We start from the raw sequence: 13882 nt of genomic DNA, 5'->3' as shown, positions 1-13882 counted from the left end.
CTATAAAAGGCCAATAGTGAAGATTAGCGTATTAGTGAATGCATGGAGGCCAACGCTGCTCTAAATGAGACGTGATTTCAAAGTACATCACTACTATAAGCCAAAAGGAAACAAAATAAAAAATACCCTTTTTACTGTACAAGGGAAGCCTGTCTTGGTGTGCGTTTGTTGCTTGACTGTCCCAATTCTTGAGTTTTGGGTGGGGTTCGAGAATTGAGACCTTAGCACATTCGGGGAAAGGAGGGGAAGGGAAGAGAGAGCAATCAGAGGGTCTCTGGCAGAGTTCTGGCTGGGAAATAGAGATTGGCAAGAAAAGCAAAGTCCTGACCACCCCAGACCCCCACTCACCCATTGCATGTGGCATTCCTCCCCCTACCAGGCCAGTGCTCAGACCCCTAAAACCCTTGCCCTACCAATCAGTCCACCAGGCAGAGCCCCCAGAGATTATGTCAGCCAGCCCAGCTGACTGGCCTGCCTTCTGCCGCCTTCACCAGTACGTTAAGAAAAAACTACCCCAATGCCCCAAAGCTAGGGCGTGGACGATGCCCAACAGCCTCCATTCTGCTAGCTAACAGCTGGGCCTTGCCCTCCATCACCCCCACAGAAGAGACCAGCAGACATGGGCTGGCCTCGTTCACATTCTTGCAGGGGAAGGGGGCACCCATCTCCTTCCCTCTCTCCCTGACCCCCTTTGGGGACATCCTTCTCTAGGCCATGTCTCCTGGTCCAGGAACACTCTCTCAGGAGGATCTTGAAGTGCCCACTCTAGTCCGCTCCAGTAGCTCCACTCTGGAGAGAGATGGCTGGTAGGTCAGTCCCCATCCTCTTCCCCTCCACCCCCAGCCTCCAGGCCTGCGATGGAGGTGAGATTGCCATGCGGTATGACTGCGACTTGAGTCCCGGGCATCTTCTATAATGATGCCTCTTTCTTTTCTCAGATGTTGCCCAAAGTTTTGCAAAAAGCTTCATTCATTTTCAGGTACCCCCATCCCCTAAAGAATTGGCTGTAACTAGTCAGCCAGGAGGGGGGACATCAGGAGAGAAGAGGAAGTCTGGGTTTGGAGGGGCCCAAGATTTGCACTAGAGCTTGCGCTGTTGTTCCACTCTGTGCTTTTCTGGATTCCCTTTCCAAGGTTACCAAGATTTCCTCCATTAAAACACTCCTGAGGCACCCCCTGCCCCTGCCCCCCACTGCTGTTTGCTGTACATAGAGGCTAAGTGGGGTGGGGCGGGCAGGTGTGCCACGTGTGGTGTGTGTGCGTGTGAAGAATGTATATAGGTAAAGGGGAGTGTGGCCCAGCGGCTCCAGAAAAGGGACAGGACTCCTGTGTTCCATCCCCAGCTCTGCCGCTGGCTCGCTGTGTGGCCTTGGGCAAGTCACTTAACCTCTCTGTGCCTCAGTTTCCCCATCTGTAAAATGGGGGTAATAATACTGACCTACCTCACAGGGGTGTTGTGAGGCTTTAATTAAATGTTTTGTAAAGTGTTTTGAGATACAGAGGCAAAGGCACTAGGGAAGGGCAAAGTATTATTTGAACTTGAAGATGAAATGGTACCATAAATGCTGCTATTCTGAGAGCCATTTTAAACTGCACTGCTCCAACCCTCCCCGCTTCTCATCACCAGGACAGCAGGTCGAGAAAATGTCTTTCCTTTCACTTGCTTCTGGGATTTGTGATTATTCTAGACATTATTTTTTTCCTTGCTGTATCTCCTTCCTTCACCCCCTCGACTTGTTCCCTGTTCTGTTTATGCGGAAATGGCAGAAATGCTTGAGAAATGAGAATGTATAAGTGGGTTGGAAATTTATAGTCTGAAATTTCAATTTTACTTTGTACTGTACATCTTTTTACTTTAGAATTTGCAATAAAGGGTTATGTCAATCTTGTTTTCAACTCTCCTCTTGGATTGGCCTGTCATTCTGTCATTGCTCTCACACCACAGCCCCTCAGCCTAGCATGGACAAGGAGTCAGGCACTCCCACCTAGCAGGACCCCACACCTCGCCTCCTGCCTTCCTCCAGGGAGCAGTCTGAGCAGTCTTTGTGAAGGCTGACAGGGGCCTAGCTCCTTGGATGGGCTGGCAGTGCCCCAGCCACCCAGGGAGTGGGAAAAGTTTGGGGCTCCCAGCAGACCTCCAGGAGACCTTGCCTGAGTGGGGAGGACACTGTGGAGGCAGCCACTAGAAGTGGGCGCATGTTTAGCTGCCCTGCCCCCTGCACACTCAACAGGGTGGCACAGTAAACTGAATCCTGGCCTGGTCTCCATCGTGTCTTTCAAGCTCCCTTACTACTCACTGATCACTCCTTCTGGAGCTCAGAGTTTCAGGTCAGGCAGCCCTGGATTTAAAAACCAAATTATGCCCCTAACTAGTTGTGCCTTGAATTTATGTGTAATACCTTCCTTCCTGGGTTTTGAAGATTATATCAAATATGTAACTGCTAGTGTAGTGCCAGGCCCACGATGAAGGCACAATAGACAGTAGCCCTTAACAGAAAAATTGTTGCAAGATAAGCAGGAACAAAATCTGAGAAGAATTGGGAGGGCCTGTCTTCCACCTTCTTAAGACTGTCACTGGAGCCCCTCCTCGTCCACTGGCAGCCCCACTAGCTAAGCTGGTCATTTCCAGTGAACGAACGAACAGATTTCTCCCTCCTTTGCATATTTTGTAACTTTTCTATTAATGTCAGGGGCAGAACACCAGGATGTATTCCCATTTTATGGCTGGGGCACCGAGGCGAGGGAATGCTCTGGCCCTTCCGCGGCCCAGGCCGAGTAGTTCCGGTCCCAGGGGCTCTTAATTAAGAAATGGCTTCGTCTCCCACAGGCTGTGCGCCTCAGGAGAGGTGGGCGGGCTGGGGCTGCGGGGCTGCCGGGCCGCGCCCCGTCGCCGTCGCCGCCCGTGATCCACAGCGTGAGCAGAATGAGCAGCGTGCCAGTGCCCAGCGCCCCCACGAAGCCGGTGAGGAGGCCTAGCACCAGCGGTCCGGCCCAGCCGCTGGGACTCCGCTCGTAAGGGGGCTGCGGCAATCGCTCTACGATCAGCTCCAGCTTGTCCCAGTTGAGCTCGGGGACCGAGGCGCGGCGGGAGCGCGGGGCCGGGGCCCCGGGCGCGGCGGCTGGGGCGGAGGCGCCCGACGGCGGCAGGTAGCGCTGCCCGAACTCGCGCAGCTTCAGCGCCGCCTGCTGGTGGAGGTTTTTGGCCAGCTCCCGGGCCACGTCCGGACGGCCGCTGCGCCGCAGAGCCCGGGCCACGCGGTCCCAAGGCAGGGACAGGGCCTCGGCAGCCAGCCAGGCCGCCAGCGCCTCCCGGCAGCCGTCGGTGACCTCCTCGGGCCCGGCTGGCCGGCCCGCCGAGTCCTCCTCCGCCTGCCGCCGCCGCCGCCGCCGCCCGAGCTGGCCCCGCGACTCCGATGGCTCGGCGACCTCCAGTGGCTTGGCCCACGCCAGCCGGTCCTCAGACAGTCTAGCCAGCTCGGCCTCGACGTCGGGCTCGGGAGCCTCCAGGAGTGACCGGAAATGGTTGCACTCCTCCGGGGTCAGCAGCTCGGCCAGGCGGACGGCTGCATGAGGGCCCATGGCGTCCGTGGCCCCCGCAGGAGCTGGTGCCCAGCCCCACAACGCCAACACTAGGGCTATAGGCGGAGCCTGCCATACCATCACCAGCAGCCACTGGAGAACCACGGACTGTAGGGCGAGAGGCTCCGAACACCCAAGGCCTGAATGGGGGGGGGGGGAGTTCCTAACACCCAAGGATTGTGGGGCGATGAAAGCTTCCAGCATTCGGAGATTGAGACAGAAGAAAGGATTCGCAGAACACAAGAAGGCGGGAGATTTAAACAATCAGGGACTTGGGGAGAGAGGGGCTTCCCAACACCCAGAAATGCCAAGGTGATTTCCAACGTGGGAACTGTGAAAAGAGGGTCTCCCAAGGCCCAAGAGCTAGAGAGTAGGTGTCCCATCACCTGGGGATTGGAAAGGGCTCTTAGCCCCTCCAAGGAGGCTAGGATTCTGGGGCTCTATTCAAACACCTGCCTGCTGTCCCACTGGTACCTCAGACTCAACACTCCGATCTCCTAATTCACTCCCTACCACCACCACCATCCCCCAGCCTCCACCAGAAGCCCTAGACTCCTTGCTGTCCACTATCTCCAATATCCAGTCAATTCCTAAATTGTTACCTACTATTAAAAAAAAAAAAAAAATTGCCATTGAGTGGAATCCAACTCATAGTAACTCTTAGGACAGAGTAAAATTGTTTCCGAGGCTGTCAATCTTTAAAGCAGCAGACTGACTCATCTTTCTCCCACTGAGTGGCTAGTGGGTTCGAAACACAGTTTTGGTGGTTCGCAGCAGACTATGCCACCACAACTCCTTTCACCATCATTTCCTTTCTTCCCACACCAGCTTAATCCAAACCTGCATCCACTTCTGACTGGATAAATCACCTCCTCCAATCCCCTCCCACACCTTGGGGCCCCACTTACCCAAACCTGTTTCACTTACCCAAGCCTGGGTCTGGCTCTGAGTCACTGGCAGAGCTGTCAGGTCTCAGCTGGTCATCTCTGGAAAGCCCTCTCTGACTCCTGAACCACACCCCTACCCCCTTGCCCTCAGTCTCTATTAGGTACCTGTGGTGTGGTGAATTACTTGATACGGCTTTTCTAGCCAGTCTTTGTGACTCCCACCAGATTACTGGGTAGAACTATGCAAATGCAAGCTGCTTGTGGCCACCAAGGGGATTGGTTAGCTTGTGAGTAATATAAAGAAGGTACATGGCACCCTTGTGGGAGTGGGCCATGCAAATAAGGTGTATGGAATTATAATGTGGGGACTGGTTGGTTTTGTTATTCTGCTAGGCTTAAAATGAGCCTTCCTAGGACAGAAAGGGGATCTCACTGCTATCAACAGAGAAGAGCCAGAGGTAGAGTGAGTGTGTCCTTGGACCCGAGGTCCCTGCACTGGACCTCCTTTGGCAGAAAGACAGTTGAGGAGCCAAGAGGCACGAGACAGCGACGGGCTTGCTGGCCCACAGAGCAAGAAAGCTGTGCCTTTGGGCAGGAGGCCTGCTGGCAGAGTGGGGTACACCTGGGTGTACCTATTGGCAGAGCTAAAAGAGCTCTGTAACACTTGACAGAGCTCTGGTAGCATAGTGCCTAAAGCACTTGACTGCTAACCAGAGGGCTGGCGGTTCATAACCACCAGCCACTCCTCAGAAAGAAGGTTGGGCAATCTACTCCTGTAGTGATTGTTGTTGTTGTTATGTGCCGTCGGGTCGGCCCCGACTCATAGCGACCCCTCCTTGGGTTTCCGAGGCAGTATCACTACGGAAGTAGGATTGCCCAACCTTCCTTCCGAGGAGTGTCTCGGAAACCCAAGGAGGGGTCGCTATGAGTCAGTCCAACTTGACAGCAAATAACAACACTTGCCGGACAGAGCAGGGCATTTCTGAACCCGAATCGTAACGTGTTACTTCCTTAATTAACTCCATCATCATGAATATTGTCTGTTGAGTTCTGTGTGGCCACTCCAACAAATTATCGAACTCAACAGAGTAGTGAGTGCCATGGGAGGGACGTCTGGTTTCAGAGTTGGCAAAAAGGCTGGAGGGTGGTGGCATGTCTGGCCTCATAGAAATAAGCCTTGGGCTGGTGATAGGGACTCGTCTCCCTCTTGTGCAGTTAGAGGTCAGGAGCTGCCACCTCCATGTCCTTTTCACAGTACTCCTCCTATCTGCTCCCATATCCTGATACTTCAGCTCTGCCTTTTTACTGTCTCCTCCATTAAATAGCAAGAGCCATCTATCATCCCCATAGCAACTAGTGTATAAAGGGTGTTCAGTAAATATTTGAATTCATGTGTGAATGTACAAATTCTTAATTTGCAATTCAGACCCTGTCCACAGCCACCCCTTTCCTTCTCACCACTCCCCCCAGGCTGTATTAGTGGAGCCCCAGCTCTTAACAGGGTGTGGAATGCCCCGGTGGTCTAGTCCCAACTGATTCTTTCAGTTTCTCCCCACTCCTGTCTTCAATTTCCACTCTGGTAACAGATCGCTGTTTGCAGCAGGGTTCCACACAGCTGGTGCACTTTCCAACCTCCGTAGCTTTGTCGGGCTGGACCCTGTCTCATCCAGGATGTTTTCCTGGCACCCCACCCCTGCCATCACAAGACTTGGGGTCTTTTTTGGGCCTTCTTGAAATAGCCTGTGCATCCTATATTAGGGCACTCACCTGTGTCCTCTATGTATGATATGATGCAAAATGTGGGACTCTAAGGATGAATGGATGAATTTGATGTGGTCCCCCCTCCTTAACCATTTCTGTATCCTCAGTGTCACGCAGTGACTGCACAGAGTTGCCATCAATTCTGACTCATGACGACCCCACGTGTGCACAGAACTGTGCTCCACAGAGTGTTTGAGGCTGTTACCTTTCAGAAGCAGATCTTCAGGCAAACCAGAGGAATGCAAGGAGGAGTCTGGGCCTCCAAGGGCCTAGTAGGGGTTGCTGAACCCTGGGGCAATGCCATGGAGCCTCAATATCCAGGCATTCCCACAATTGTTTCTCTTGGAGAAACTATTTGCTTTGCAGGGTCTCTCCGTGCCCTTGTTCTGCCTCCTGAAAGCCTGTGGTACACCCTCAGGAGGAAGCCTGCGTACACTGCTCCCCCTGAGCTCTTGTGCATTTTCAACAATTTTGCTTAGTGCATCAGAGGCCTCAGAAGTTGCGGGTCTACACCTCTCGCGGGCATCTCCACCGTGCTTTTTCAACAAGAAGTTCCTTGTCTTCTCACAGTCTCCCAGTTTATGACGTGCTGCCATGGATAATCTGAGGACTGACACATAATGAGCTCTGGTGGCATAGTGCCTAAGGCATTTGACTGCTAACCAGAAGGTTGATGGTTCAAACCACCAGCCACTCCGAGGAAGGAAGGCTGGGCAATCTACTTCTGTAAATTTACCACCTAGGAAACCTGAAGGGGGTCGCTATGAGTCAGACTCGACTTGATGTCAGAATTTGGTTTGGGGTTTTGGACAGATGGTGGTGCACCATGTGACCTTAAAGATTGGAACTCAGCTGTCTCCACATCCTGTCCCCTCTCCCTACTCCCCCCCCCCCAGGGAGATACAAGCACAACGCTGGCTCTCCACAACATGAGCTGCTATCCAGGTTCTGAACGAACCTTCCTCCTTGTCAGAACCCCTTTCCTCCAGGCGTTTACTGGATCATCCACTCACTCATTCAACAAACACATGAGCCCTTCTCAGCCCCTCACACTGCAGGGCTCTGGCGACACAATGAGTCCACCCCAGCTCTGACCCTGAGAGCTCAGAATTGCAGGAAGGCCATCTCCATCCAGGGCTTTCCAGAGCTCGACTGTGGCTTTTTATGCTGCAGCACCTGGAAGGCAGTCGCTGTGGCACAGTGAGTAACAGGGGCCCTGTAATAACTTTTTGCTGAAGGAACAGAAATACCCACAAAACCATACCCTGGACCCCAGTAGACCCAGATGCCCAAGCAACCTCCTGGGAGCTCCCCACATCCACTACCCCCAAGAAATTCTCTGGAAACCACATGTCATTACTTTAATACTGTGTAATACTTTCTTTTAAAATACAGTCTCTTCTGAGGTAGACAGACCACAACTGCAGAGCATCGTCAGACAGGAGATAAATACGTCCATGTACAACACGCAGCAAAATGAGGTAGAAATGGTTACAGCTGGAGGAGGGGACCCCAACCCCAATCTGGGTAGACAAAGGAAAGGGCCAACTCGCTGAGTCTGGCCCTCCCCTACTCCCTGCCCCTGGATTCTTTGGTATGCCCCCCCCAACATTGCCAGAGCTGGACCTGCCCTTCCCCTCCCCACCCCAGTGTCCATGAGGTAGATGCCAGTAGCCTGGGGGCTGTCTCCTTGTGCAAAGTTCCCCAAGCCTGAGGAACAAGAAGAGCCCAGTATAGGTGGCTGGGGGGACCCTGGGTCTCAGTCAGTGAGCTCCTCCCCACCTCCACATCTGGGGTCCCAGCCCACTTCCTTAAAGCCCTCCCCCCTCCCCCCATACACATACACACACCTGAGAGAACCCCCTCACTCCCTGCTTCCTTCACAGGTCAGTCATCACAACCAAAACCCTATGGCCCACTGTTTCAGAGGCAACAGAGGCCTGCAATCAGCTAGCTCCAAGGAGAGGAGAGTCAGAAAGAGGCCAAGGCTGAAAAGGGAAAAAACAGCAACTTTCCTGCGAGCACTCCGCGCCCAGCACAGGCCTTCAGCACCTTGGCACCTGAAATGTCCCCCAAGGACACCCTCCCAGCCAAGAGTGGGAGGTGACACAGAGACTCTGGGAGCTGCAGGGGCAGGTAGGGGACAGGAAGCAAGGCTGGGGTGGGAGAGAAAAGGGGTAGGAGTGAGAGTGTGTCCCCCTCTTTGGACCAAAGCTCATGAGTTGTGACATGGGGTGGGGGCAAACTGCTGAAGTCCCCTCAAGGGAAAGTTGGTGGGAAGAAGAGTATGGTTCTGAGAGGGAAGGGCCTCCAAGCCTGGGCTTCTGGTAAAAAGTTTGGATGGGCCTGAGGATAAACTGTCAGGGGAAAACAGCCTGCCCAGCCCCTTCACGCTCTCCCCGCCTGTAGCTCCAGAACTAGGGCTCTAGGGGAACGGAGGTGGCACACTTCCCTGGAAAACGTTCATCTGTAGGGGCTGCACTCACTCCTCAGAGCCTCTCCCTGCAAACAGCAGGCAAGGAAGTGTGAGGTCTGTGGTCAGTCGTGACCAGTCTTCCCTCCCAAAGGAATCTTCTCAGCGTAAGTTATAAGGGACCTCTGCCAAATCAGGGGCTGGATGAAATGACCTTTCTGGGGACTCTGCCTGGGTCATCCTCCCATTTGGAGCTAGGAAGCCCAGGCAGGCCCCTCCATTCCCCGATTTTCTGAGTCTAGGGCAAGAAGTGAACAAGAGTATCCATCCCCAATTCTGCAAAACCCACCACAGAAAATACTGGGCTGAGGGTGGGGCCCATCAGGGAGAGCAGCAGGAAGGAGTAAGACTTGCTCTCTCAAGTCCAACACCCTACTCCCCCACACTCCTGCCTAAAACCTTGGACCTGGGGAGGAAGCCCAAGAAATACATTCCACTTCTGTCCCAGGGATGGCAGGGGTTTGACTGGGGCCCCTGGGTCTTCCTCTCCCTTTCCCCACAAGTATCACTTTCTAAGTCTTCTGGGAGAATCTGCTCCCCTAGGGGGGAGGGGGGACACACAGGAGAGCAGCCAAAGTCTAACATTCTTTCTGAGGTCAGTTTCTTCCTGAGTTGTCAAAAGAAAAACAGCAAATTCTACACATCTTACAAAAATAAGAGATCTACAATATTAAACAAACTACATTTCTGGGAATTCCCATCAAAAGCAAACAAACAAACAAAAAACCTTTGGGTGTTTTCTTCTTTTTTTCATTTTTGCTTGACTCCCCACCCCCACCCTAGACCCAAAGTTTCAGCTGGGTGAGGGATAAGGGGGTGGAGGGAACTCCCTACCCCCTCCTCCTCCACCCCTGGACCTCCAGATCTCCTGTGAAGGGGCACTGCAGCCTTTGAATGCGAGAGGGACAGAAGGCAGGGACAGGCGTTTATGCGCGCAGAGAGCAAGACACAGAGAACTGAAGAGAACTGGATGGAGACAGAAGCACAGAGGATGATAGATGGAGAGATGGGGGAGGGAGGGAGGAGCAAAAGAGAAATGGGGCGAGCATGGGGGGGTTCGGGGACAAAGCGATAGGGAGCGAAAACCAGGCGAACGCAGAGAAAGAGACGGGGGTGGGGGGGAGTCATTCAGATTGCGAGGAGACAAAAGGATTGTGGCGAGAGAGCAGGAGCTCCTTAGGCCCCGGGTGCCAGGCCATCCCGGATCTGTCCCGTCTTCGAGGGGAGCTTCCCGTCCACAATAAATAGGAAAAACCTGAGTACACGGCGCATATGGCATCTATCTGCCTAGCAGAACCATTTTCCTTCCCACGAAAAAAGAAATCCACTGGCACACCCCGTCCCACCCCTCCCCACCCCACATTCACCACTCCAGCACCATCTCAGCCTGTTTGCTTCATGACACCCTTCCAAGCGGATGAGGCGGGGAGGGAGGGAGGGAGGGACCGCGGCTCCCGCGCCCTCCCCAGCGCGCCATCAGTGTCCGGAGCCATACATTTTGTCCCACTCCACGAACGAGTCCAGCTCCTTGGGTGAGACTCTAGGGCCCACCTTGGCTAATGCTGCCTCCAAGTCCTTGTAGGAGAGCGGGCGTTGCAGACCCGGGAGGCCCGCTCTGGCTGCTGCCTGCTGGCACAGCTGCCCCAGCTCGCCCCCTGAAAAGCCCTGGGTGCCCTGCACCAGAGCCGCGAGCTCCTGCTCGCCCAGCGCGCATCCCTGCTGGGCCAGCACCCGCTGCAGGATCTGCCCACGAGCCGGACTATCCGGCAGCGCCACGTAGAAGCGGAGAGCGAAACGCCTGCGGGTCGCCTCATCCAGAGCCGAAGGCCGCGAGGTGGTACCCACCACTAACACGCCGTCAGCCGCCGCGCCGCAGCCGCCGTCCAGGCAAGCTAGGAGCGGCGCCTGCAGCGCACCCGAGGCGGCGGCGCCATCGTCCCGGCCTGGAAGAAGCGCGTCCAGCTCGCTGATGAGGAGCACCGCAGGCGGTCGGCCGCGCGCAGCCGCGAAGGCGGCCTGGAGGAGGCGCGCGCCCTCGGCCGCGCCCGGCGCTGCCAATGTCGAGCCGCGCAGGCGCAACAGCGTGGCGCCCAGCTGAGTGGCGAGGCAGCGAACCAACAGCGCCTTCCCGGCGCCCCGTGGCCCGAAGAGCAGGACTGTCCGTGGCGGGCGTGGGCTGCCAGGGTAAGCGGGCGGCCTTAGCAGGGGCCACACTAGCTCCTCCTCCAGCGCTGCCTTGAGCGCCCCCTGGCCCGCAACGTCCGCCCACTGCACCGGGGGCCCGCAATCCACCATCTTGCTCGTCACCAACTCCATGGCTCCTGGGTCCACGCTTTTGAGAGCCTCCCCAGACGGCACTGCAAAGCCCCCACGGGGAGCCGGCGCCGGAACCCGCTCCGGAAACTTTTCAAAAGACTCGAGCTGCGGGCCGTACACGGGGGAGCCCAAGACCTTGAGGGGGACGCCACCCCCGTACTTGCCCGACGCCTCCTCCACGGTTCCAGTTGGCTTCCCTCGGAACCCGTTGCCCCGACACTCCCCGTTGTCCGCGGCGGGGTAGGAGGTGCCGTCGGCCGCGGGGGCCTTGGAGGGCTCGTAGACGTACTTGCGGTAGCGGCCCTCTCCGCCCTCGTCGGCGGCCTTGCGCTTCAGCGAGACCCCGGCCTCTGCACCTGGAGCCGCCGCGTGGAAGCTGTAGGAGGTGGGCGCCGGCCGGGGTGGGGCAGGCGCGGGCAGAGGAGTAGGCGCCGCCAAGCCCGAGGTCAGATAGGGGGCCGGCGGGGGGGCCGGCGGCGGCGGGAGGCCCCCGTAGCCCGGCTGCGCCGCGTAACCCCCAGCGGGGTAGTTGTACAGAGGCCCCGAGGGGCCGTACCCGGGCGGAGGCGGCGGCTGCAGTAGCGCGGCCGGGGGTGGCGGGGGCAGCGCAGCCCCAGTCTGCGTGCAGTAGCCCGGCGCAAGATAGCCCCCGCCATAGCCCGCCGGGTACTCTGGTGCCGCCGACGGGCCCCCGCACGCATTACCGGCGTAGAGGGGTTCAGGCAGGTTGCCGGCTAAAACTGGGGAGCCTCCCAGGCCTCCGGAACCGCCTCCACTGCCCGACTTGGTTCCCGGGAGGCCCTCGTGGAGTGAGGCCAAGGGGTAGGGTGGCTCCGGTCCTGGCCAGGGCTCGGGGTCCCCCTTGGCACCGTTGAGGAAAGCGGCATCGCCATAGCCGCCCAGTGTGGGGCGCTCGTAGGGCGAGTCTAGGACACCTGAGTACTTCTCCGCGTAGCGCTTGAGAAGGTTGGAAGCAGTGAGGGCGGAGATATCATCGTGTGCCCAAGCATAATGGCAGCGCTGGCGACCCCCAGGGGGCAACTCCAACTTGTGGGCTGGCGACGGGGTGGTGGAGGAGACGTCTAGGTGCTGCTCTGGCCACTGGTTGAGGGGCTGGGCGTGTTCCGGTGTCCAGTGCATCTTCGACAGCGCTGTGGGCAAGAGACAGCAAATTGGCTGGTGAGGTCCCTCAGAGCCTCTGAGAACGCACAGACCACTAACCACAGGCCAACCCACTTAGACTGCAGCTAGAAACAGGCTTGTTTTCCAGCACCTACCCTTCACTCTCCTGGGACACCCTTCCTCCAGACACCAAATACCCAATACTTGCCCCACATGTTGTTAAAGTTATCTGATTGAAGTTATCTGAAAATATTTTTCCTTGGAGCCAAGAGGGATCTGGAAACTTCCTTGCATATGTTTGGAAAGGCCCAAACTCCACCTTGTAGGCAGATTATTATTCTACCTTGGCCACACCAGCCATGCCTTCTCCGCGGCATGGTCCTTACTCTTAGGCGTAAGGAAGTGAAGAGTTAGGCAATGGGCAGGACACCCCAGGCTGTCCACATGGGCAGCTCTAAGGGGAAGGACCTGCCAAACCCAGAGAGGGACTTATTTAGTAAACTAGCGTTAGATAGATGAGTGAGGCCAGCCCAGGACCTCTGGTCTAGTGGCCCAGCCTTTTGAATTCTCAATGCTCTGTTCACGCCAGACTTCTCTGAGATTCCAAGGCCCCCTTTGGGCCTAAAGTCAGAGCTGCTGGGAAACCCCAGAGGCTGACCCAGAAACGTTCACTGCCCTACCACTTGGTTCTTTTCACCTCTGCCTGAGGCTGTCAGAGCACCTGAGTTCCAGATGCAGCTCTGCACTTAGCTTATTGGTTGTGTGCCTAGGGCAGGAGCTGCTACCTGCTCCTTCCCAAAATGTGTCTCACCGCATTGCACGTAATACGGGCAGTGCGTTTGTGTTAATGGGGGAGGAACAACTCAGAAGAGGAGGGTGAGGATGATTGCAGACTGTGACGTAGGCAGTGTCAGTGCTACTTCATGTAGAAGGAGCCGAATTGGTATATGGTTTGCTGTGTATATTCTCAACAACAAAATTAAATTTTAAAAAAATACACTCAATACAGAAAGATTATTTAGAATTGACAAATCATGTTCTAGAGAAGACAGGAGAAAATAAACAACAAAGCACAGTATAGAAAATGCATCACAAATTAGTGACTTCCCAGTAGTCAAATAAAGTAGTTAAAAACACCACCATTACTCAAAAGAAGCAAATACTTTCCTGACATACAGATCGTAGAATTTTGTTTTGTTTTTTTACCTCTGATGTAATAACCAATATTCTCCTAAGTATCAGTGTAGTCAACACAGCAGAAAGGTTCCACAGCTATTTCTTACGCAGTCCCCTAGCACCAGTCAAGACATGAACCAAAACACTGTTCAAAGGGATTCAGGGCCTGGGGAACAGCACTATCCAGGCACATGGTTCCAATGGGCTTGTTGACAGTATCCCTACCTCTGCTGAGTCTCACTGCCTCCTATGGCTGTGACTGATGTCAGTGGGAAAGGGCAGTTTAAAATATAAATACGTATGTGTGTGTGTGTGTGTGTGTGTGTGTATCATCCCCACTGCCCTCAGCAAGGCATGAGCCATACAGACTTAGTTTAAAAAGGAAGGTAGATGAGTTCTCTGGGAGGTGATAGTGTAATACCAAAAATAACACAAACTCACAGCCGTCAAGTTGGACTCCATTCATAGTGACCCCCTCCTTGGGTTTCTGAGGCGGTATCACTACAGAGGTAGATTGCCCAACTTTCCTTTGAGGAATGGCTGGTGGGTTTGAGCCTCCAGCCTTCTGG

The 13882-nt window shown here is 55.3% G+C and overlaps 2 protein-coding genes across 2 annotated transcripts; both read right to left on the bottom strand.

The window, feature by feature from the left end:
* Nucleotides 1-2717: 2717 nt before the first annotated feature.
* On the bottom strand, nucleotides 2718-3659 carry TMDD1 (transmembrane and death domain 1). The gene has a single exon (XM_042782138.1). It carries the CDS (start codon nucleotides 3657-3659, stop codon nucleotides 2718-2720), a length of 942 nt encoding a protein of 313 aa, XP_042638072.1.
* Nucleotides 3660-10175: 6516 nt separating this feature from the next.
* Nucleotides 10176-12155, bottom strand: FIGNL2 (fidgetin like 2). The gene has a single exon (XM_007949583.1). The coding sequence runs from the start codon at nucleotides 12153-12155 to the stop codon at nucleotides 10176-10178; it is 1980 nt and encodes a 659-aa protein (XP_007947774.1).
* Between the last annotated feature and the right edge of the window lie 1727 nt (nucleotides 12156-13882).

Source organism: Orycteropus afer, unplaced genomic scaffold (genome assembly GCF_000298275.1).
Source record: "Orycteropus afer afer isolate SDZICR_OR568_19922 unplaced genomic scaffold, OryAfe1.0 scaffold00247, whole genome shotgun sequence".
NCBI lineage: Eukaryota > Metazoa > Chordata > Mammalia > Tubulidentata > Orycteropodidae > Orycteropus > Orycteropus afer.
The sequence above is the reverse complement of the archived record's forward strand: the minus strand, read 5'-3'. Positions and strand labels throughout refer to the sequence as shown.